General features: G+C 47.2%; 2 protein-coding genes and 1 long non-coding RNA gene across 4 annotated transcripts in view; 1 reads left to right on the forward strand and 2 right to left on the reverse strand.

The window, feature by feature from the left end:
- LOC146600953 (uncharacterized) overlaps window positions 1-106 on the reverse strand; it is a 3095-nt gene extending 2989 nt beyond the window's left edge. Inside the window, exon 1 of the long non-coding RNA XR_014897106.1 lies at window positions 20-106. This is a non-coding gene — a long non-coding RNA (uncharacterized LOC146600953). The remainder of the gene's footprint in view (window positions 1-19) is intronic.
- A 129-nt stretch (window positions 107-235) lies between these two features.
- LOC146600955 (schlafen family member 13-like) lies at window positions 236-8096 on the forward strand. 2 transcript variants are annotated; one of them, XM_085315558.1, is made up of 5 exons: window positions 236-363; window positions 2395-3500; window positions 4297-4425; window positions 5217-5937; window positions 6233-8096. In XM_085315558.1, exons 2-5 carry the CDS (start codon window positions 2402-2404, stop codon window positions 7029-7031), a joined length of 2748 nt encoding a protein of 915 aa, XP_085171684.1. In that variant the 5' UTR covers window positions 236-363; window positions 2395-2401; the 3' UTR covers window positions 7032-8096. The 2 variants fall into 2 exon arrangements, with proteins under 2 accessions (XP_085171684.1, XP_085171675.1); XM_085315549.1 differs by lacking the exon at window positions 236-363 and adding an exon at window positions 924-1182.
- A 281-nt stretch (window positions 8097-8377) lies between these two features.
- UNC45B (unc-45 myosin chaperone B) lies at window positions 8378-21960 on the reverse strand. Its single transcript, XM_085315593.1, has 20 exons — window positions 21672-21960; window positions 21313-21474; window positions 20993-21029; window positions 19904-20079; window positions 19443-19532; window positions 18595-18762; window positions 17285-17453; window positions 16695-16865; window positions 15714-15885; window positions 14847-15147; window positions 14353-14447; window positions 13567-13708; window positions 12953-13093; window positions 12626-12753; window positions 12096-12162; window positions 11625-11738; window positions 11414-11529; window positions 10115-10232; window positions 9865-10020; window positions 8378-8945 (listed from the first exon to the last, which is right to left on the reverse strand). The coding sequence occupies exons 2-20, from the start codon at window positions 21472-21474 to the stop codon at window positions 8679-8681; spliced, it is 2790 nt and encodes a 929-aa protein (XP_085171719.1). The 5' UTR covers window positions 21672-21960; the 3' UTR covers window positions 8378-8678.
- Between the last annotated feature and the right edge of the window lie 2072 nt (window positions 21961-24032).

A 24032-nucleotide genomic window follows, 5' to 3' on the forward strand; every position in this document is an offset into this window, starting at 1 on the left:
CGCACACGCCCCCGCTCACCCGCGCGCGGGCCGCGCAGGGGCGGAGCTTCCCGCCTTGCCCCGCCCCCTCGGCGGCCAAGGGCCAATAGCGGCGCGTGACCCTGCCGGCGGCCTGCGGCACGAGCACTGGGAAAGAGCCAATAGGAAGGCGCGCGCGGGTGGCGCGCGGCCGGGCGGGAGCGTTTCCCGCCGTGAGCGGACTGGCGCGGCCCTGAGGCGGGAGCGGTGAGGGGAGGGGGAGGGCGGTCGGTGGGGCGCGGTGTGACCCGGGCGGCTGCTCCAGCCGGCGCCATTTCGCCGTCTCCCTCAGTGCCTGAGCCCTGCCAGGAGTACGGGCAGGAATACTCTCAAATAAGCACCCAGGTGAGGTTGTGCTCCCAGTCGCGATGTTCCCGGCTCTCCCAGGGGCTCCTCCGGCGCGGCCGGCGCACAGCTCCCAAACGCAGCGCCCTGTGCCGGTGCGCGACGGCCCGTGCTGCGGCACCGCCTGGCTGCGCAGGGGCAGCGGGGGGTGAGAAGTCGCTGTGTCCAACATCAGCCGCCCACGGGCCCAGTTCTCCCTTTTACTCAGGGTGGAAGCAACAGCTAAAAAGCGTTTGTATTTTGTGCATGAAGCTGTATACCTGCACACAGAGTATGTTTCTATTTCCTTGCTCTTTTCTGCCACACTTAATATCCTCTCATCTCCCCTTGAAAACAAAGAAACACACGACTCTGTTGAACGGATACCAGGGTGCCACTCATGCGYTGCTGCCCTAAGGCTTTTCAGACAAACCCACAGCTTCCCATTTCCCACCCTCTCGCTATGGCCCGGTTCCGGTGCCAGGATGAGAAAGTAAAAATACTGAATCCGATACTGCAAATAAAGATAAGCAGAGCCTATCTTCTACATGGGGCTTTCTAGCTTGTGGTCTTCTTTTCCAGCTCCTGGGACTGTTTCCCTGACTTTGGGGCTGCCAGAGGGTTAATGAAGTCGAAGCTTTCTGCRCTGAACAAACAGTGCCACCCAGGAACAGATTACTTGGGGGATTTCTTCTAGGGCTTTTGTTTTCTCACTCCCTGGCTCTGGTAGGCTTTGGCAGCCAGAAGGGGAAGGAAGTGACTGTTGCGAAGGGCTGCTTCACTTGCAGAAACTAGTCATGAACTAGTGCAGAGGAGAAGAATGGAAACCAGGGAAATGGAGTAAGTTTTGTTTCTTTCAGATTTTAAGGGATGGAGGGGTCAGGAGGAGGAATGCAGGTGGCCCACCATAGGTGCTTTGAATCCCCACGATTGCTGTGCATCACTTCAGGACTTACTTACCGATCTAAAACTGATACTTCAAATACTGATGTTTTAGCCYAGAACTGAGAAAATGAGATGGGGCAGGTCTTTTCCTCTGTCATGTCAGTGGGAGTCTGAGATTGCATCAGCTGGACARGTTGTCCTGTTGCAGCAAGGTAGAGAACGGCTGGGAAAATTCCTTCGGCTSGTAGGAAAATTAGCCTTGCTACTGTGGGGGTATCTCAGCTCCAAGCTACTCGGGGCAGAGCTACATTTTTCAGCGTAGCTAACAGAAGAAACGCAGAAAAGGCATGCAACTCCTCTCCTGTATCGTATTTGGAGGGGATGTGTGTTTTGGTGCTAGTGCCRTACAGCTCCCTGGCTTATTGCTTGGTCATAAGAAAGGCGTATCTCTGCCACTGGGAAGTAATTGCACTCCTGTTACAGGGGAGATCTCTTCTAGGTTCATTCTCATTTATTCCTAGGTGCTTTTGTGCAACCAAAGTGCATTGCTGCCGAGGGCGGGGGGCAGGATTTCAGCTTCAGCAGTTGGCTCTAATGTAATGCAGATAGAGGTTCCAACCATTTTAAGGTRTTTGTCTGCAGTGCAAAATTAGCAACTAGCCAAGATTCAGCCACCTAACTTGCAAGGGTGGCCAAATAGAGTTGCAGGTAGCCGGGATAGCTTGTTTGTTTATTAATTGTTATTGTTTATTAATTATTAATCAGTAAGTTTCCTGTGCTGATGAGTCTTGAGATTCAGGTGAGTCTTAGCACAACTGATTTGAGTCATTACAGCAGTCAAGTGTTATTCTATTAATGGCAAGAACAGTCCTCTCTGAGATACCAGGTAGATGCACCGCAAAACATGTCTGTTGCAGATGGTTTCTTAAGTGTATAGATGCCTTCATGGTCTATGGCAATGGAGGATCTTCAAGGTTTCCCAAAAAGCACTTCAGGAATATTTGGGGCTAGAACAAATGACTGTAATTTATGCTTCATCTCTCATCCCTATGATTTGATGTATTTATTATTTGAAGGATGGCCACTATTTAGTAAATGTTTTTGGAAGTCTTTGTAAGATTGAGGTCTCAAAATAAATGTTAAGCATTTTTTTTACAATTGTTTCAGGCCCGGAATGGCTCTTGAAAAGAACCAACAGCAGCAGCCCTCTGTTGATTTAGCAACAAAGTATCCTGAAATAGTTGTGCAAGTAGGAAAAATAYGTTTTGGTGAAAAATCAAGGAGAAAGATATCAAAAAAGTTAAAACATGATCAAAAACAGGCACTTGCCAGTGCAGTGTGTGCCTTGCTAAACTCTGGAGGAGGCGTGGTAAAAGCAGAAATTGAAAATGAAAACTATAGCTTTGAGAGAGATGGAATCGGACTGGATATAGAAGAGACTTTTCGGTCACTTCTTCTGTCACCAGACTTGGTAAAATACCTTGACTTTGAACAGCAAGATAATTACCTTTTGATTTTTATTAAAACCTGGAGCAGTGAAAAATCTTCCTTAAACTCTAGCACTGCAAAGCCACGTATCTGTAGCCTGACTTCTGGATTGTATATAAAATGTGGTGCTTCTCTGTCCCATATGACCCCTACTGAGGCTTTTGGATTCCTTGAAGAAAAGCAAGCTAAAGCCAGGAGAAGGCTGAGCTCAGGACCAGTTGCTAAAAAAAGGAAGATACCGGATGTTGAAGGAATTAAATATACCATAAACAATACTGTTGCTGAGTTATTTAATAGGGACCAACTGCAGTATGGAGAGACCTTGAATTTCACCGAGTCAGAAGATGTGGAATTTAAACACTATTCAACTGAGAAGTTCTTGACTCGTGTTAAAGAGAGTCTACCTCAGTATATATCTGGATTTGCAAATGCTAATGGAGGGTATTTATGGATTGGTGTGGATGATGATAGGAGAGTACAAGGATTCAGCAGCAGTGATGAAGACCTTAAAGATTTAAGCCAAGCAATCATTTCTGTTCAATACAAGTTRACCCTCTTCCATTTCTGTGATAATAAATTTGAACACAACATAATGTATAAACMCAAAATCCTCAAAGTATACAATGAGCTTGGAGAGCACTGTGGATATGTCTGTGCTGTGAAGATTGAACCATTTACTTGTCTCATATTTTCAGAAGATCCGTATTCATGGCTTGTGGACAGTGACAGTATCAAGAGACTGAAAGCGTCTGACTGGGCTGCATGGATGACCTCTGCTGATCCAGGTCCAAAAGATCTGGAACAATCCCTTTCCAGTTTGGATATTCCCTTTTGTTTCCTTGCTCCTTGCCTGGCAGCGTTGCTTGCCTTAAGTATTCCTCTCTGATTTTCTCTTTGGTCCTGACCAAACCAACTATTTTGACTGCTTTATTTCCTTGCTAAATACCTGTCTTTCTGCTGCTTATCTCCTTTAATGCTTCTTTTAGGCTGCAGCAGGTTGTGCTTACTGGAAGCCTGATATATGTTACTTCATACTTCTGCAGTGTGAGCTCTCTGTGTGTTGACAAGGGCTGCTACTGAGGTTAGACCACAGTGTGCATATGTTTTTTTATGTAGTTGCCATAGTTCAGTTTTTTCTTTCTGGCTGAATCTTGAAGGAGGGGAGGAATTTGTACACCAATGCAAATAATGGTCTTTTCTATACCATCCCTCCTATTTTTTGGAGAGTTTCCACTGCTGCTGCCAGTCTAGGAGGGTTGAGGGCTGTGGATAGAGAGACTGTTTGCTGGACAATTCTTGGGCACTGAAAAGAGTATCACTAACAGTTAGAGGTCACAACAGCAGCTCTGTCTAACATGATCTATAAGAAAACCAAGAAAACTATAAGAAAACCAAGTCCATGGTCCATGGCCTCTGCGGCTAACAAGCTGCTGTCCACATGCGCTCCAAAAGGTCTGTTTATGCATCAGATTTTTTATTTTAAAGGAGAGTGAAAGCTTTAAAATCAGCATGAGAATAGCTTGTAGCCCTTGCTCTAAGGGACAGCCATATTGTGCCATATCCTTTTTTTTTTTTCCCTAGATCTTTCACAGTTTTCTGACACCTTTAAGCTAGAGCTCAGTCTGACAGAAGGGCCGCCGCTTGCCAAACCGGTTTATTCACATCAGGGCCTTGAGAGTATTGATGAGCTTCATAAACAACTGTTTCCAGGTAGGTCTGCATACTGCTTTTGCTATCTGATAGGTTTACAACATGATTTTTAAGGGTGCGGTCAAGGTCAAAGATTAGCTTGGAGACATTCTTCAAACAGGTGAAAAAGATGGTTAGAAATCTGCCAGCAATATTACATTCAGATGCCTGGTGACCCCTTCCCTGAGAACTGATCYCTTGCCAAATTTTGATAGTTGTACATAGCAGAGCCCAGGTAGCTGAACCTCTCTGGGAACTGAGCATAGCCATGCTTATGTCTTTTTGCTTTCAGTAAATATTAACAATCTAGCACAAAATGGGAGAAAAGAGAGAAGGTCACTTGAAATCAGCCCGAAAAATGTAAAAGGGCAGGGGATAGGAACAGTCACTTAACTCTAAGGCTGGGAACAGACTGGAGAATCTGCTACCAGTTATAGTCCAGCATTTCTCTGGCACTGCAAGATCTGCCAGCAGTCCAGRAGTTCTTTTACTGAGTCATTAATCTTTGTTTCTCTATCCATTAGGCAGGTGTCTCTAACATAGTTGGCATAAGCTGGTTCTGTGCTGGCAATTTTAGCAGAAGGACTGAGAGCTGGGTAGGAKATGAGGACTGAGTCTGCTGTGGAAGTAGTCTTTGCAAAAGAAGCTAGAAACACATGGAGTCAGTAAGGTAAACTTTGAAGAAGCAGCAAAGGTGCAACCAGCTAGAGTGTGTGTTTGTAATCTTTCATCAAGATTAATTCACAGAGAATTGTGAATTAGCATGGATTAGCATGTCTTAAACTAACCATTTCTCTGCTCTATATTGTTAGTGAAATCCAACAGCATAACATACACACCAGAAAAACTCAGAGAAGATCTCCTCCAAGAGTATCCTGGGTTGGCTAACTTACTAGAAGAACAATTGAAGGACCTTTCTGAGGGAGTTCTCATATTTTCCAGAAGCTGGGCTGTTGAARTCGGCTTGCCAGACAACCAGTTCGTAATCTGTGATGTTCTCCTAATAGCCAAGGGTAGGCCACCTACCCTCTATACAGTCTGTGAACCTTCTGATACTGTGTTTGCCTACTCAAGACRCACAGCCTGGAGGCTGAAGCAGAAATTAGTCAACACCGGGGGCTATACCCACAAGCTGTGTGTAATACCGAAGCTATTGACTTTGCTTCCAGAAATTAACTATGAAAAAGAATGGGATCTGGATATTCAAGAAATGTATCCCCCAAATTATGGTGTAATCAACAGTTACAATTTGAATGCCTTGCTGCGTGCTCTTACAGTAGCTTTGCTGAATTTCCAGTCCTTTTTAAGTGACCGTCTTGGTTCTGAGTTTTTCAACCTCTTGACCATCAAACAATACCAGCTACTGTCAGAAAATCTTCATAAAACTAAGAAGCTGTATGTTTATGGCCTACCAGGCACAGGAAAAACTGTAGTGGCCCTGAAAATCATAGAGAAAATAAGAAATATGTTTCTCTGTGAACAAGAAGAGGTTCTTTACATATGTGAGAACCAGCCTCTGAGAGATTTTGTGAAGTAAGTACTTCCTCCAACTTTTCATTGTCATAATCTTTTATTTGACCAGCATTTTTAAATAGCAGAGTATTGATTAGGATATTTGGTGTGCTAGGTTTCTACCACCATTGCAGTATTTGAGTTGTGTGGTTGGAATGCATTTTTAGTAAGGCTCAAATCCTTGTCTTGCTATCCTGAGCATCTACTAATAAATATGAGTTAAATATCATTGACATTTACTTTGTTCTGATCAAGTATAACTAGTATTTTGATAGAGATTGAATAAATTTTTAAGTTACTTGTATTTCTTTTGTAGACAGAAAAACATTTGCCGTGCTGTTACAAGAGTAACATTTTTGTCAAAAAGTTTTGATAAGGTGAAGCACATAGTAGTTGATGAAGCTCAAAATTTCCAAGGTGGAGACGGTGACTGGTACAAAAAAGCCCGGGATCTAACTTCATCACAACATCTCTCTCAGCCTGGCATTCTCTGGATTTTCTTGGACTACTTACAGACAAGTCACTGCTTCTCAACCGGTCTTCCACCACTACACTGGCATGATCCTGTAGAGTCACTAACCAAAGTGGTCCGTAATGCTAACAGTATCTACTGCTATGTAAAAGCAACCATGGAAGATATTGTGGAGAATTCTATCTTAGATATTCCCAGACAACGTTTAGAAGGGTTATTATGTAAAGCCACTTGTGCTCATGCTGTGCAAGGTTGTGTTAAAAAAGAAAGCAAGCTAGACAGATATGAAATAGCAAAATATGTGGTAAAACATTGTCACAGATATCTTCAAATGGGTTATGCTGAGAATGATATTGCTATTCTGTGCTACAGAGATGAAGAAGTAAGAGCATACAGTCAAATACTAAAATCAGAAATAAGAAAATCCAAGTCAAATATGTTCTTAAGAAAAATGAAGGGAGGGCTAGAAAATGGCAYTGTGCTTGACAGCATCCGTCGTTTYTCTGGCTTAGAGAGAAGCATTGTTTTTGGTATTATTCCTGTTCCTATGCCCTCCCAGGAAGCAATTTTCAAAAACATACTAGTCTGCGTAGCGTCCAGAGCTAATTTACAGCTACATTTGCTATTTGATCACTGGGTTTAAAAAACCATCTAGGATCCMAAGAAGGCCCTTGGAGAGGACAATGGTTATACTTTCTGAAGTCTTTTGGCTCTGCATAAAGTGTAAGGCTTTTCTTTGCAGGCCTTTGCAATAGCCCACAAATGCAAACTTAGCTTACCTTGGGAAGCCCCTACAATCTGTTTTAAACCAAAGTTACAAAAAGGCGTAGAAAAGAGATACTTCAAATGACAGTAGAATTGCATCACTCACTGGAGGCTACTTTCAAGGAGTTGCAAAGCCCTAGTCTCAGCCTTTGACTGCACAGGAGTCACAYTGGTAAGTGAAAGCCAGTATGCCAGGACAGGAAATTAGAATTCTTTCTGGCTTTTAACAGCTCATTCCCATACCCATAGTAAGCCACCCAAATAGCTTAGGCATCCAATGTTGGAAGTCATCTTTTTAAAAAATAGCTTCCCTTCAAGATACTCAGAAAAGAAAAAGGGGGGGGGGGGAAGCTGCTGTCCAAGTTTCAGCTAAGAAATACAAATAAATGGCTTTTACAAAAATAGCTTGCCACACTGAACTCCAGAGGTAGTCAGTACAAATTAGAAAACCCTCAACTGCAAAGAAGAGAATTAGTGGACAAGGGAAACTTTGCATAAATGACTTTAGAAAGCAATGGCATTTTCGTCTTAGTTTCAGACATACTGGCTAGGTAAAAGTACCTGTAAAGAGTTAGGTGCATATACTTTTGAAAGAGCCAAAATTCTTAAAACTGAGCATCCAAAATTGTAGGCCAAGTGAAAACAACCCAACATGGACACTTAGTCTTTATATTGTTTTCCTTATAATGTAATAGCTAGAGTGGATGGATACTGATCTGCATGTGGGGAATCAYTGACATTCTGGTGATCCCTGTTAAAACTGTTTTAATGCACTTGATTTTTAGATCATTGTTGTGTAAAATTRTAATTACTATATGCTGATTCCTCCCCTGCCCCGGGATTAAAAAAAAGGGCCCATGATTCTGTATTGTATGTAGCATGTATAAAGAATCTATGCTTGGATGTAAACATTTACACAGTAAATGCCAATGTGAAAAACTCATGGATTTGCTTCTCATTCTGCTTCTTTCATAAATTAGGTATTTTCAATATTCCTTGTTAAGCCACGCAGTGCGTCCGCTAGCATGAAYTTCAGCTTGTCCTATTAGTGCTGCTTCCTCATACAGCCTACTTGTGATGACTTTGCATATTCACCTGAGCAGCATTAGGTATTTTGCAAGCCTAGCCTCTATGAACTATTTTCTCCCTAGATACGATGTAAGATTGCAAGGAAGAAATCTCCAAAATCCTTCATTAGCTTTAAGGAAAGCAGAACAGGAGAGATTCCACACAGAACAAAGTAGTGAATTTATTAAGAATCCACCCACCATCCTCACACACTGGCACTCCAATTAAAGCCAATTAAAAAAATCCCATAAAAAGAAAAGAAAGCACACAAACACCCTCAAACCTATTTTCTCACTACAGCATGGGAAGCAATGAAATCCTCTCCTGCTGTCCATCCTAGGAATCACGGAAGTACCAGGAGTTGCGGTAGTTACAGAACAGTTCACCTGAGAGCAGGTAATTTCTCAGCAGCCTTCCCYCAACACACACACAGCTTTTTTGGGTGCTTTTCATTTCCTTATGCCTGAGAGAGAGGTTTGATCAGCCCGTAATCCATGCACCTTGTAAGGCAATCACGTGCTACRTTGATGATGTGCTGCTTCTTGGGGTCATCTTCTTGCTTCCCAATAAAAGTCAGGATCTCTAAGAGCTCTGTCTCCACCAGCTTCTTTGCCAGTTCTTTGCCAGCACCCATTAAATTGAAAGCTATGACCAGTCCACGGTGTTGCACTTCCATGTTATCATGCAAGCAGAGCCTCTGCAGGATTTCAAGCCACTGGGTTGTCTGCAAGGGGTTAGAGCATTAGTATCAATCTGAAAGCAACTCGACATGGAATTTKCATTTGGCAAGGCATTTCCCAGCAAAAGGAAGCACACGGACTCACCTCTTCACGCTCTTGTGTCAAGAATGGTTCTTTGATTCTTTAAGGAAACCTGACTCCAAAGTTTAGAGCCCAATTTCTGTTTGCTTAAAAAGTCAGAAGTTTTCTTGGCCCTTGCACCACAGAAAACAGAACAGCTTCATGTTTAGGCTGGTGAATAATTTCTGTGCAAAGAATCTAATCAGAGTATTGGCAGAGCCAAGAAAACCAGGAGCAGAACATCCACTCCCCTCACTGACTCCCCTAGCCTCTCCTTCTACTTGGTTGATCATTTCTATTCTAACACACACCAATGTCCAAATTTGACATGTACAATGCAACAGAGTTCATGAGTTCTCAAGCACAAATCTTCAGAGATATTAAGCTATTACAGGGTCTGTGCTGGGCTCCCAGGATTATGATGTTGAGATGTTTTKGGGATCTGTAAAACTCAATAGGTATCTATCAAGCTCTTTTCACTTCTGCGTGAAGCAAGATTTGAATTCAAGTTTATGAAATATCAGAAGATTTAAGGGTCTATAGAATATCTTGCATTCCTAACTATTCTTATTTGACAGTTAGTAGCCTGACTTCAGCTTTAGAAGCASCTATATAGAAATGTTACAGCTCTGATCTGAAGTCTTAGAGGCTGGTATAAGAAAACTGCTGTACTGTGTGCAGGGATGGAGTAGGAACATACACACACAGGTCTTGCTTGACAAGTATAAGTTCTTCGCTAGTAAACTGGTGGACTAGATCTTTCTTTTGAGAGGCATTTCATGACTGAGGCAGGCCCCTTCAAGGGTATTTYTACCCTGCTGATAATCAGGCTTATGTCCTTACCACTTCAGTCATCTTAGAGCAGAGTTTCTTTTGTGAAGCTGTAAGCATGGCTAGAGCTCCTGCTGCTGCAATCTGGACTTTCTCATCATCTTCACCACATAGTAATACCATCAACTTCAGCCGGTCATTTCCATCAGCCACAAACCGCTCTTGAACCTGAAAAAAAAGAGAGAATACATTTATGAAATCCTCCCCGTAGTGGCTCACGAGCTGTTGCACGCAGTCAAGTCCAAAACACACAGTGAGTTACCTCTTTGTTGACCACGAGGTTGCACATACACTGCGTGGCTGCTTGTCTAAGTTGGTCATGATTCTCAAACATGTAGTTTTCAATGTCTGGCAAGGCTCTCTCTTTGACTATCTTCATCCTGTGTTGAAGAAGAATCAAAATATAGTTACAGGACATGCAATAACCAACTTAAAATACTAACTGAAGACATAGGGGAGACAAGGGAGGCCTTAAAACAAGTCTCTGCCTATGGCACCGAAACTCATAGCATGTAGTTAATCCTTTGTCTAATACAGATTGAGTTCATGTTGAGTTTCCTTCTACTAGAGGAAAATTTATTACTTTTCCAGGCTATAAATCTTTTAGTTTCAAGACATTTACAAGCTCTGTAAAAGGAAGTTCAAACTGACCAGCCTTCACAGTCCTAGGAGAAAATGGTTGAATCCAGCTTCAGCACAGCTGAAAAGGAAACTAATGAAGCCACCTATCAAAGAAGCTCATGATGTACGAGATTTGATCTGCCAGAGTAAACACATAYGCTCCGTCATAGCTATTCTTCCAAACAAAATGAAAATGCCAAGGGAGAGAACAGAATCAGTATGGTGAATGCACAATGAATCCAATGTGGATGGATATTTTGGGGGATTGCATGAACCAAGGGTGCAAAAATTCTATCTAGCTTGAAAGGGCTGGCAAGAACATTACCCCTGGTTCTCCATCCATCCCAATGCATGGAGGACTAAACATGTAATTCCAAGATCAAATTAAGATGAATGAAGTCTGACAGCTATGGCCCTGCCCTCCTCTTCACTAGCACTAGCTTTGTGCTGTCCTATGGACTTTCAGGTCAATGAACTGACTTGATGGGAAAGTAACCCAAGAAAAACAAAACACAGTTATTTTGCTGGTCTGTTTTCAGGCTGGGCAACCACATAAATGTTAGTGCTGGCACAGGAGGCAGAGAAATGCCCAGTCAGGACAAAGCAAGAGAGGAGAAATACAGGTGAAAAATGACCAATTCTGTAAAATTAGCATTAAGCATATATAATTTGTAAAAATCTAAAACTGTTTTAAAAACTAACCCTACCTATACACTCTGAAAAGAGGTTAAGGGAATTGGTGTGTGTAAAACAGATGTCTTCGGGGGAGAAAAAGCCCCCCAAAGGTCCATAACAGATCAATTCGCATCAGGGCTTTTGACAACTCTACACTGAGAGCCCAGAAACAGACTTGGTATATTCATTCTCAGCTTTTCTAGAGCACTTCACTCCTGATGAAGCATCTAGGAAAGGAAGAAAGTCAAAAAATAGTTGAACTCACCTAAGTTTATCACTTCTTCCTGAAAAGTTAGTGAGACCTAGGAGAGCCTCGTAATTCTGGAGGCCATCCCTCTCTGTGTTCAGCAGGCTCACAAGGGGCCTCACCACCTCGTACACCTAAAAACAGAAATGACACCACTGCTTTTACAGCTGCCAGGTCCTAGTGATTCCTGTTTGCTAAAGGAATTGCCAAGAAGATTGTTTTGACTTACCCTCTCCCCTGGGAACGCAATGTCTGGATTGGAGATGGCAGCAATTTTTGCCAGAGCATGAGAAGCCTTTATCTTGCCTACATCTGTGCCTTCCACAGCCAGAGGTATCAGGGCCTAGTGACCAGAGTAAAGCAGGAAATGCCTCTGAGATTTGCAGAATGGACTTGATATCCTGAGTAACAAATATCCTAAAGCTTCACGTAGGTTGGAAGAGAAACACATCTGGACTGTAGTCCACAAAGATATCTTGCTTTTGTTCTCAGATAAACACCACACCAGAGCTCGTAGCTCAGACAGTTGTTTCAAGATTGCTTCTTTGGCTTACAAAGATAGGACCAAGGTATCAGTCCTGACACAGGGGCTACTAAGATAGCTCTTGTTTTTCTGCCACTTTCCCTCACTGTAGCCACACTGCAGGCTCACAGACATTAACTGCACATCAGAATGGGCTACAAAAATAAGAGTAATCACCTTTCCACCACCTTGAGCAACAACAGTCCCACGGTCCTTGGGGTCTTCACACAAGGCGAGGAACACTCTGTAAAAGCAGAGTATCACTTACTGAAACAGTCATGCTGGAAGGCAATGACCCGTGTCCTTAACAGGAGGAGGGTAAGGCCATGAGGGGAAGCCCGACCTAGCAGGTAAACTCCAGATGTTTAACCCGGTGCCCAGGGCACTCTAGCACGAAGCATCAAATGGCAGAGTGAAAAGTTTTCAGGTCCATAARATTGTGTTTAGAGGACATGAAATTTATAATGCATCCTAGCCAGACCRCCTTGCAAGCCACCTACAAGGTCAGCATGCAGATTTTCATGAAGTTACTCAGGAAAATCTCTCTTAAAAAAAAAATTTTTTTCACCTGCCTTTATTTCACCATCATGGGCAGAATGCACCGCTCTAGTGACCAGCCCAGGCCAGGCACCCATCTCAGGCCAGGCACCCATCTCAGGGGCATGAAGGTTGGCAATACTCCCAGCCCATGACAGCAGTGAAGGTACCTGGCTATGAGCTCCTTGCTCTGGTCTGTCAGTATGGCACTGTCTGCCTTCACCATGCAGGCCAAAGCAGAGACTACTCCAGCTTTCAGCAATCGCTTCACCCGCTTCACAACAAAATCCTTCTTATCCTGAGGGGAACRTTAGGAAAGGATTAGCCCTTTAGCAGCTACTGTCTTACTGACCACAGTCAAGCCTGGYTGGATAGTAAAGCAATTTCAGCCTAGTAGACTGGGAGCCACGAGATGTGAAGTCTGTGACAGGTGGATGCACCAAAAAGTCCTCAGATTTGAGCATCTCTTCCCAGCTCCCTGGCTGTACACAACCTACCTTTGGATGCTCCTCAGGCACATGTTGCTTTGAGAATTTTGCCAGTTGTACCAGCTCTGGGACCAATTCCTTGGTATCATAGCTGTTGGTGCAATTCACCAGTGCAGAAGCCACAGAGTACAGGATAGTCTTGTCACTTGTCTGCACAGGAAAATAAAGTCAGAGGCATGAGAGAATGAAGAGGACATGGCAAGGGAAGTGGTCCCCTTGTTGTGCAGACCATGGTGGCASTCCTAAGCTGAAGCCCTGCAGGCCTGTTCCCTGCTTTGCTTTTTATAGCAGGGGCTTGAAAAAACAGAAGTTTTTATGGCCATAGAGGGTGTGGTTTCATCAGATGCTGTCAATATCTTGATGCTTTAGGTTTTCATGGAAGAACATCTCAAAGTGGCTGAAAGTAAAGGTAAGATCAACCTTCCTCAGCCCGAGGAAAATACCAGAATAAGAACAAATTTGAGGTGTCTTAGTGGCACAGACAAAACTGAAATCTTTCTAACCCAGAGATGAGGGGTTGGGCTCACAACTCCTCCTGCCTGGGTAAATGTGGTGTTGGGATGCAAAGCTGGGAGAACTTGATGCTACCAGAAGAATGACAGAATAGAGTAAAAGGGTACAACCTTGGCTAATTCAAACATAGCTTGCAGGGCTGGCTCATCTTCAACAAAGTCATCTTTCACATCTGCATCAAGGGTTAGATACGCCAGCCCTTCCACAGCCCACTTCCTGGTGCGGGTATCAATGCTGGTGTTGCACAGCCACCTGGAGCAGAGACAAGAAATGTCTGCAGGCTGTCTCAAGAGCCAGAAGTGATTTTGTCTGGGAAGAGGGGGAGGAAAAACAAAGAGGTGCCAAGGCTGTCTCAGGCCTGAACCTGCTTTCAGGTTCTGCTACAGCTCCTACAGACCATAGGTATTTCTCCTGAGACTCGACATGTTTCTATGGCCCTTTTGATGGATCTAAAGGGGAAAGAGGACCACAACAGCCATTCAGCACTGTTTTACCTTCTCCATCACAAGAAACAGCTGATGCCCTGCTGTCTGGTGCTAATTACCGTCACCCACTCAGTCATATCCTAACTTCATGCCACCTCCTTGGTAAGTCCACTGGGTAAATTCATCCTGTGCCATTTTGATAAAGAAGGAAGGCCATCTCTGGTGTCCTTCTTGGGAAGTGAGTGAAGGATAAGGCTCATCTGCATCTTGAGTAGCAATGAGGCAGGAGGAACATAGGGCTAATTGAGCCATAGAAGTAGTCCTGGTACCCAGCACAACTGCTTTGTGGGCATTACCAGCTGTCAGGCAATGATAGCCAATGAGGGCAACGTGTGGGCAGGGGAAAGAGCATTTTGTATTTTGCAAAGAATCAAACAATAAAAGGGAGGGGGAAAAGGTGAAATGACTCACTTTCGACACTGCTTGGCTAGCTTTTCAGTGGACCCTTCAGCAAACTGCCGTAGCCCATAATCAGTGCCTCCAGCTGAGCCCAACTTGCAGAGACCCTGAGGAGGAAGAGAATACCCTAGTTAGAAAAGCTCACTAGTCCCATAGYATGGCTGCTCAAAACTAGCCAAATCCCTCATCTAAAGCTTGAAGTCAGGTCTAACCTTAAAGAAAAACATCATAATACATGGCAAWTTTTTCATCCTGTAACACAAAATCTGAGCTTTGTGCTATTAGATGTCTTTAACGGAAGATTACCCTGTTTTGAATTCAAAGTTACCAATAATCCCTATTTTCTTGGTCTGCCCTCTTCTTGGAGGCAGAAGCACCATAAACCATTCCCAAACTGAAGGTGAGAGACCCTGACATGCTCCCAAGACCTCCTCCCTCTCCCAAGCCCAGGGCTAAGATGGTGAGCACCAGCAGGCAGTAAAAAGGCAGAGTGCTGACATCCTTACCACCAAGGCTCGAATTTTGATCTTCTCATTCTTGGTCTTCTTGTAGATCTCCTTCAGAAGTGCCACCCCATTGGATATGATGAAGGTGGCCCGACTCAGTTTGGTGGAGGCATGGATGAGGGCTTCCACAGCCACCAGCTGGTCAATCTCTCTCTCAGACCCACACAGGGCAACCATCATCTCCATGACTCCCTTCATGCCTAGCAGCTTGTTGCCCAAGTCAAAGGGCCCTTGCAGTACTCCGGACACTATCTGGATGGCATGGAGCGTCTTATCCATGTTCTGAGGGTCAATTTTGCTCCTACATGGGATAGAGGGAGTCAGCATGTGATTCACAGTGGGTTGCTTGCTGTTGTCATTCCCCTGTGCAGGGCAGGGGATATCCTCCATCATATTGGAGGCAATTTTCAAACTGGATCCATTGCTGCCACTCYCCACAGGAGAGCTGGAGCATGGGTGAAAGGCAGAATGAGGTTCAGAGGGATGTTCAGTTTGCCAGAAGGATGCCCTCTGTGGAGCTCAGGCAGTGGAAGCAGGGATTCAGAGGGTAGTTTTGTCTCAAGAGGATAACARATCCCTTGTTTCTCTGCTGAACTGAGCTCCACTGGTGCAATAGATATGTATTTGGGACACAGCTGTACCCAAATTCATGCAGAGGTTGCAAACCAGCAGCCGGAGTACAATGGGAAGATTTGGACATGCTTTCTRTTCCCAGCTGAAGGATTCCCTAGGAGCACAGGCAAATCACATCATCTCCCAAGGCCTCGATTAGGCATCTAAATGGACTGAAAGYGCCTTATCTCTTTAAAACCTCCTACTGATCTGCCTCTGGGCTTGCTCAGTCGCATTAAACCAGYCCCGACTCACTTGATGTACTCTTCRCAGATCACTCGGTAATTGTCACGCTCCGGATCACAGCGCAGGTCATCATAGAGCTTATTTAGGAGGACAGACGCAGTCAGCTGGGTGTTCTCTGTTAATGGCAGGCAGTCAGGCATCTCAGGAATCTGGCCCACCACTTTCAGTATCTTTTTCAAGCCTGGAAACATAATCAAGTAATAGGACTTTAGACGGAAGAGGGTCTGTACAAAATTCAAGCTATTTGTGGTTTTTTACAATGAAATATCTAACTTGGGCAGTTTTCAATTGCTTTACAGCTAAATCACATAAGCTGTAGATAAAGAGACTCTTGATATTTACTGGGCAGGAGGTTCTGCTTCCCTGAGGTTACAGGTTTGCAGCATCAAGTGCTTATTCTGCTCTCAGAACAAAATAAGGAAATTTGTGCAGCAGGAAATTGTCCCCTGCTGGATCAGACATTATTGTAACGAAGCATTAAACCTACTGGCCTCCCAGACTGGAAGGCACTGAATGGGAAGAAGTCAGTGGCTTCCAAGCAATTTGAATGTCTTAACTCTTCTTTCATTGCAAGTCTTGTTTAATAACTTTTATCAAAATGGTAACGCATGCATTAGAATTAATATAAAACACACACTTCACAAATCCCTTGTCTCCCTCCAGTTTTGAAATGACCAGTTTAAGAAACTGGCTCTGCASGTTTCATCTATCCTACCCAAACTGAACCACCCATCCAAGCCAAATCCTCCAAACATTAGCAAATACATCAGAATAAACTGGAGAAGTTCTTTGAAGCTAAYCCATTAGACAAAAGTTCTTGTCCTCATACACAGGTTTTGTTCTCTCAATTTTAGAACTGCTTCCAACTATTATGTCCTACTCCAGCTTGCATCCACCAATAAAAAACAGAAGAACAGTTTTACAGGTATTCAAGTCAGATTACACAGCTCCATGTCTCTCAAACCAGTGTAAGGATGGAGGAGGACTCACCATTGTCGATGACAAAGGTGGTCCTACTGTTGTCGTGGTCCTTCAGATCCGTCCTTGGTATATTCTTGTTGAGGAGGTTGAGAGCTCGGTCTCGTCCTTGCCCCGATACTTTCTTACTGACCAACATATCCAGCAAACGCATTGTGATCATCCTCAAATCTTTTTTGGTATCTACAGAATCAAGGCAGTAGCAGCCAGTTAGAAGTCTCCCCTGACAGCCAGCGAATGCAGTGAAAACCATTCAAAGGCACGGCATGACTGGAATATATGTATTTAAATCAACAGCGAGGATGAGAACTGTGTGCACGTTGTGGTTCTGGACAGCTGAAAGGTAGAGTGGCTGAGGAAGGAGTTGGCATCTCCACTTGCAAGCCCATTAGCTGGTTTTCAGCACACTCCTGAGCAAGTCCGTTCCTTCGTCACTGCCTACACAGCACCTCCAGGGCTGCAGCTTCACAGAGTGCTGCACCATCGTGGCTAGAAACTATAGCAAATTCCTCAAAGAAGGGGAAATAGGAGGGACATGCTGGGTGCAGAGCCCTGCCCTCCTCTCTCCTTGTCCAAGCGACCGCTCAGCCATGCACCGTTACCTAACACTAGGGCCTCCTCCTTGCCGTGATGTTCCTCTTTCCCTTCACCCAGCAAGCAGTCAATGATGCTCTGCAGGAGGTTGCAGACAGCCAGGGAGATTTCTTCGTTGTCTACTGACATCCACATACAAATGCTGTCAATGCCCAGGTARTGGAGAATCGCAGTGGCCTGGCCCCAGAAAGGAGAGAGCAGAGCAGTTGTCAGGAAGAGGTATGAGCTGATCCTTTCTGTACGCTTTAGAAAAGTCAAGCCTGGCTTGCACAAAGAAGGAACTTTCTTGTGTGAACCCCAAACCTATACAGGGAGCTTTGCTTATCCACCTTATTTTCCTTTCTAGCAAGACAGCTCCTAAAACCCAGAGTGGAGAGTTATAATGTGCTATTTCAGCCAGGTAGCCGAGATGAGTATGGTCAGATTTGGAAGCGGTCTTTGCACAAGGGCTGTTAACAACAAAGAGCCTGTTTCGAGCAAGAACTCCATCCTGCTGGCAGCAAACCCGGTGTATCCCTGTGCACAGTAACGCATCAGTGACTTGAGGAGGCATGTCCAGAAACGTACTGACCTACAGGGCTTCGCAGCACAGCATTTGGCACGCGGCAACATCCAGTGCTTCAGAAGAAGATAAAATGGGTCCCTACCACACTGGATTTTTATCTTAYTTATCTTTTATTGTGTCCTGGGTCCCCATTTCTTCTTTGCACAGTCACACCGATATATACATTCATTTGCAAGTGTCTRTCTCCTGATTCCAGCCATATGACAGAGACAGGGCTTTCTGTGAGCCACTTTACACTACATAAACTGTCTCGGTCTGGAGTAATACAAAATCTAGTTCAGGGAGCACTGTGACTTGGGACCTTATCCAGCAATCTTTGCTGTCTTCTACTAGATCCTCCCTGCTTTTCTTCACCTAAGGAGSCTTGGATAACTTTTCAGAAGCCTGCAGAGACTATATGACTTGCTGCTTCTTTATAATCTGTGATGAGAGACTCGGGTTTGATCCAGCCTTGCTGACCACTACTCATTTGGTAAGGACTCATCATAAGCCTTGTTTCACCGTAGGGAACATGTACAGGTCTGACCCTGGAGATCAAGAGCACAGTCCTGGCACTTTGTGTTTTGTAGTTTCCCACTTKCTCATTTGTATTTTCCCCCTGCCAGAATTTCAGAATTTCGATTTTTCCTGCAAGAATCAGAAGGAAGAAGAAATCTCCACTACACACAAACACATTGTGCATTATTGTGATTTTCTGTTCCCCTAGTTGCATGGAAACAACAGTGACAGTCTGAAAAGGGCCCTGTTACTTACTCGAGCTTTATGTCTGGTGCACATGCCAGAAAGTGTTCTCACAGCTGCCAGGATCAGCTCAGGATTTTTGGTTTCTATCAGCTGCAGCAGCAGGTTGACCCCGTTGTTCTGGAATATCCTCTCTGCGCCCGCTTCCTCCCGMCCAAGGACTATGAGGTTGTTTGCAGCCTAGAGGAAAGAGCAACCAGGAGTCAGTGTCACGGCCCTGCAGGCAGCCTCCAAAATGCATCCGTGCAGCTCTASCAAGTGTTGGTCACATGAGGAGCTACAAAAGTTCAGGACAACGTTACGAAGCGTGATCCTCTCCTGAAACAGCTTCAGGAACACTTTAGAAAGTGGACAGCAGGTTACGAACTTTTTGCAAAATATCTGCTCTCTTTTGCTTCCCCTCCACCCTTTATCACCGCTAGCTATAAGTAAGAATTGGCCCTGGCAGCGAGATGTGGGGATACGCCGGTGGGAGCTGCGAGGTGGCCATCACCTCACAGCTACAGAGGACAAGCTCTGAGCCTGGCCAGCAGTTTCTCTGGAGACATCCRGGGACTGACTTTGCTCCTCTTGAGAAAAACGGGTCGCTGCTTGGAGGAGAAGGTGGGGACAGTGGCAGAGATGGGCCTGAGCAGTCCAGCTCCAAAAGGAAACTCGGTTTGAACCCAACTTCTGTATTTTGGGAGGTCAATCAGCTTCCCTTGGCACAAGGGTGAGGCCTCTTTGGGCATCTCTGCAAGATGTCTCTGCGAGTTCAGCTCCCCTCCTTGCTCCGTACCTCACCCTCCCTCTGGAGGCGGCGGGGAAGGGAACGCAGCCTGCTACGCCGCAGCATGCACTAAACAGCCGTTTTGTCTCACCTTTTCACGCTTCTCTTTCTCGCTGTTCTCATCCAGCAGAATTTCAAACATYTTCTGCACCCGCATGTCCGTGGAGAACTGAATGCGCAGCTGTACCAACACAGGAGAGCGCACGGAAATCAGGGAGGCAGGACACCCCGGGGGAACCTTCCCACGTCACTCCAAGGAAGCCACARACCTCAAAACCGCGGGCAAGCTAAGCTGCCTAGCAGGACGGGCTTCACTCCTCAGAAAGCAGCGTTACCCACCTCCGAGACTCAGGACCTGGCTGCCACACGTAACCGAACCATTGAATCCAATCCTCAGATTTACACGCTTCAGGCACGAGACTTCCAGTTAACAGGGCCTATTTATCTCCTTCCACTGTTACAAGTTTTCAATATGACCAGTAATGGTGTATCCCAGGGCAAGGATTTCCCTCAGATGTCCCACGTCTGCAAATCTGTTTCCATAGCATTTACCTTCTCCTGGATGTCAGCTCCCAGTCGTCTCAGGGCCTCCTGGAAGTTCTTGTTGCGGGGTTCGAGGGTAGCACATTTCTGAGCATCTTTGAACGCCTGGTCCAGCTTCCCCAACTTTTCCAGAGCCTGGCTGCGCCGGAACAAGGCTTTGATATCCRAAGCATTGATATCAATAGCTGGGGAAGTGATCCAAAACACCAGCCATCAGAGTTTGCTTCTCGAGAGTTCCCCGGGTGAGCAGTTATTTGCTACACAACCATCACTGTTCCTCGAGGCACGGCCATCAGTTTGGACGCCTGCCTTTGGGCACGTTTGATCGCCCAGACCAGGCTGGAGCCGCTGGCCCGGGGCGGGCACCCTGCGCAGAGCCGCTGCACGGCGCCYGCGTCCCCGGAGCCACAGCAGCCCCCGGCCCGCGACGCTGGAGGCCTCTCGCTTGCAGTGGCCAGTATCAGCTTTAAGAGCTACCAGCTCTAATGAGAAGAAATGCACAAATGCAGAGAGAAAAGGTACCAAAGCAGCAGCTTAGAGAGGTCATTAGCAGCATCCAAATCACTGCATCTCTCTACCGTGACACTAAGAGAGAATGATACTGGGTTTACAGGCCTCCAAGCCCTCCATGTGCACCTCACTCACTTTTCCTTCTTTCCCCCTCAAAGGTCACTCATAGATCTGCCAAAATGAGCTCAGCAAGATCTAACACCAGCTTTCACTGGGACTATTTTTGTTTTGCTGCGGGTGCATRCAAGCGGCATGCTGCTTTCTCCCCTCCCCACCATCCTGCACTGGTCTTGTYGGGGATCTGAGGAGAACAGCAACGTTTAAATTTGGAAGGAACGAGCCCTTTATTCAGTTCTGTGTGAACATCGTGTGTTCAGGTCAGTGTTAGCATTGTAAGCTAGCAGATCAGCAGCTGGATCACGTGCTAACGCCTAGCTGTACAAAGAGAGTGCACCGCAGCCAGCGTAAGCACACGATCTTTGCATCTTCTCTACCAGCCTCCCCTCTGGCCTCGAGGGCAAGCTCCAGCAGGCTGGAGCAAGCACGGCCAGCAACGCAGCTCGTTTCTGCACGCAGCCTCCTGCTTACCTCGAGACGCGTCCGAGGCTGCCTTGACGTATTCCTCCTGCCGAATCGGGGAGGAAGGGCAATTTGTTAGCAGGGCAGTCCGCAAGCAGCGTGTATCCACACCACCGACGCATGCTGCGACCTATTCCCCCCTGCTAGGGACGCGTCCCGCACAGCGTCAGCGTCTCGGCAGGAGCAAAGCTATCTGAAAAAGCACCTTTGCACGGTGCCACCACTGCCTGGAAACCTCTGGGACGCGCCTGCACGAGGCGCCGCGGCCCCCGCCCCGCGCCCCCCCCCGGGCCAGCGGCGCCCCGGCGGGCCGGGAGCCCCGTCCTCACCTTTTTCAGGAAGCACGCTGCCCTGTTCCTGTACAGCACCGCCTGCAGCGCCTTGTCCTTGCTGAGCTTTATGGCCTCGGTGTAGCTTTGGAGGGCTTTCTCGTAATCGCTGGCCTGAAAATATTTGTTGCCTTCCTCTTTCAGCTGGACKGGATCCTCCATCTGGAGGACAGAGGGGAAAAAAGAAAAAAAAATGCAAATTTTAGCCTGCCTGGGAGTATTAAGGAGAATATCAGCTCGTGCCACTTCTGTTTACAGCTGCCTGTATGACAGGGTCCCTTGGGTGAGTCGGGCCACCAAGCCAGGCTGTGCTCTGATCCCAACATATAATTAATACCCTCTTCAATAAAGCAGTTTACCGGGCTGAAGCGTTCCAAAAATCCAAGGCCCAAACTGCTCCTCAAGGCTGTGGCTTCTCAAAACCTTTTCCCAGGGTTGCAGATCCTCAGGGGTCAATTAATAAAAGAGAAAAAAGAAAAGAAAGTTTACGAAGTCAGCCGGCGCCACGGAGGGTCCGGACAGCTGGGAAAGCGCTCCCCTCGTCTGCCGCCTCCCTCGCCTCCCGCTCCAAGTTTGGGCAGGASCCGGCGGCTCCTGGGGCCCGTCAGCGTCGCCTGTCACCGCAGCCTGTCCCCACCTCTCCCGRGGAGGGCTGCGTGCCAGGCTGCTTTCGTGCCGGGGTTGGGGGGGGGTCACCTGCCGGGGGGAACCGATCCCCGCCGCCGCGCCAAACCTCGGCGCTCCCGCATTGCAGAGCGGCACAGGCGTGGGAAAGGGGGGTGGGGAGCACGCCAAAAGAGCCCCCAGCCGGGATAGTTGACCCCCAGCCCAGTGCTCAGACCCTTTTCCCTTCCTATTTAAGGAAGCAGGAGACAGCTGAGCTGCTGGAGCAAATGGCCCCGYGCCGGCAGCTGCGGCAGCGCCCAGCACCTTCCAGAAGGCGCTCGGAAAGAAAGTCGGTTCGTAGCCGGTGCTGCCRCCTCTTCCTCCTCCTCCCCGTCTCRCAGCCCGCTGGGCACGGTCTAGCTCAAGGGTCTGGACCGGAGCGTATCGGCCCACTGCTGTGGCGAGAGCCGCAGGTCTCAGCCCGAGCGACACCGGGCAGGAGAGAGAACTGCTGAACCCCTCCCGAACAGGGCCGAGCCTATCGGACCCGCGGGTTTTTCAGGCCGCAGAGCACTGGGAATTCTGCTTTGCTGCCTGATCGTGACCGCCGGTGTCCTGGCTACAAAACGAACAGGCACAATTGGCAGCAGAGGTGGGAAAATCACCGACGGAGGGGAGCAGGGGCACACTGTAACTGCACCGTTGCTCCAAGGTGGCAGAGCTGAGCTACACCAGGTGACCTAGCTTCCACGCCAAGGCCCTGCTGAGAAAAAAAAATAGATTATGCTTATGGGTCTTATGCAGAAAAAAAAGGCACAAGACCATTTTGTCTAGCTCTCCTAGAGCTACATCAGCTCGCGTCTTAGCTCCTTCAACCTCTACCAGTCAGCACTGCCCCGTTCCCGTWATCTGTATGGGAGGGGGCTGCAGTGCGGTTTGGTGGTCTCTGCATCACGTCCCCTTGCAGGGCGRTTTCAGGCCTTCACGTGCTCGAGGCAGCGAGCAGCACAGCAATGGGTCCACATGGCCTGCAGAGACACCACGTCTGCAGAGGGCAGAAGAAACCACTTCCACCACGCATGGACTCGGCACCACAGCTTTTCCAGGGCTTGCTTTTGACTTACACAGCGGAAACACCTCCCTGATTTGCTTTAGGTGTTGGAGAAGGGTCAGCTTTCTTCATTCCAGTAACTCCTCTGGCATATAGCAAGTTATGCAGGATATATTAAGTTATTCCAGATAAAGGCTTCATTTTCATCAGCAGCAATATTGCAGGTTCTTTAAACACACTAAATCACAAAAATAAAACTGTCTGATGCTACTAATGCTCGAGACAGAGCCGCTGTGGTGGCCACAGTCTGCAGCTCCCTGTGCTGCCTGGTTTGGGAAGGGGATAACAGCGGTTGCGCGGCACCAACCCACAGGCACAAACGCCGAGGGCCCTCTGGAGGCCTTGCCTGGGAAAGCAAAAAGCTTTTTTTTTTTTTTTTCCTGGGAAAATCCATCCTTTAGGGGACAGGGAGAGCAGCAGCCCGCTGGTCACCCCTTGGGGCGAGTCACTGCTTGGAGGAGCTGCTCCTGCCCGGGCAGCAGCCAGAGCAACCCTGCGAGACCCACGAGYGCACAAGCGGCTGCAGGCGGCTCCTGCCACGGCCAAATCCCGGATCCCACCGAGTCTCGGGGCTTCAAGCTACCTTCCGAAAAGAGACCTTGCAGAAGACAAGCCAGCACACTCGCTGTTTAAGGTGCCCTCCCCAAACCTCCAGAATGACCTTCAACATCTCCAGGGGAGGGACAGGGCCGCAGGAGCAGCTGTGCTCCACGCCGCGCTCCGGGGATCCTGCTTTGGCTCAGTGCAGCCCCTTGGAGCCCAGCCGCATTTGCTCCTTCCCGGAGTTACCCGCACAGGCCTAACGCGAGCTCAGCACAGCCGCGCAGAGCCAGAGCACAGGCTCTTCTCCGCAGGAGCCCCGCACGCCCGAGCCTCCCTCCCTGCCTGCCGCGCGGCCGCTCCTCGGGGACGCCTCGGAGCCCTGCTCGCGGGAGCGGCCCCCGCCCGCCCGGCTGCCCCGGGCTGCCCGGGCCAGGCCGCTTTGAAGGCAGCCGGCGCCGCG

This window comes from Rhea americana, unplaced genomic scaffold (assembly GCF_003343005.1).
Source record: "Rhea americana isolate MKP2758 unplaced genomic scaffold, rheAme1 scaffold_111, whole genome shotgun sequence".
In the NCBI taxonomy this organism is placed as follows: Eukaryota; Metazoa; Chordata; class Aves; order Rheiformes; family Rheidae; genus Rhea; species Rhea americana.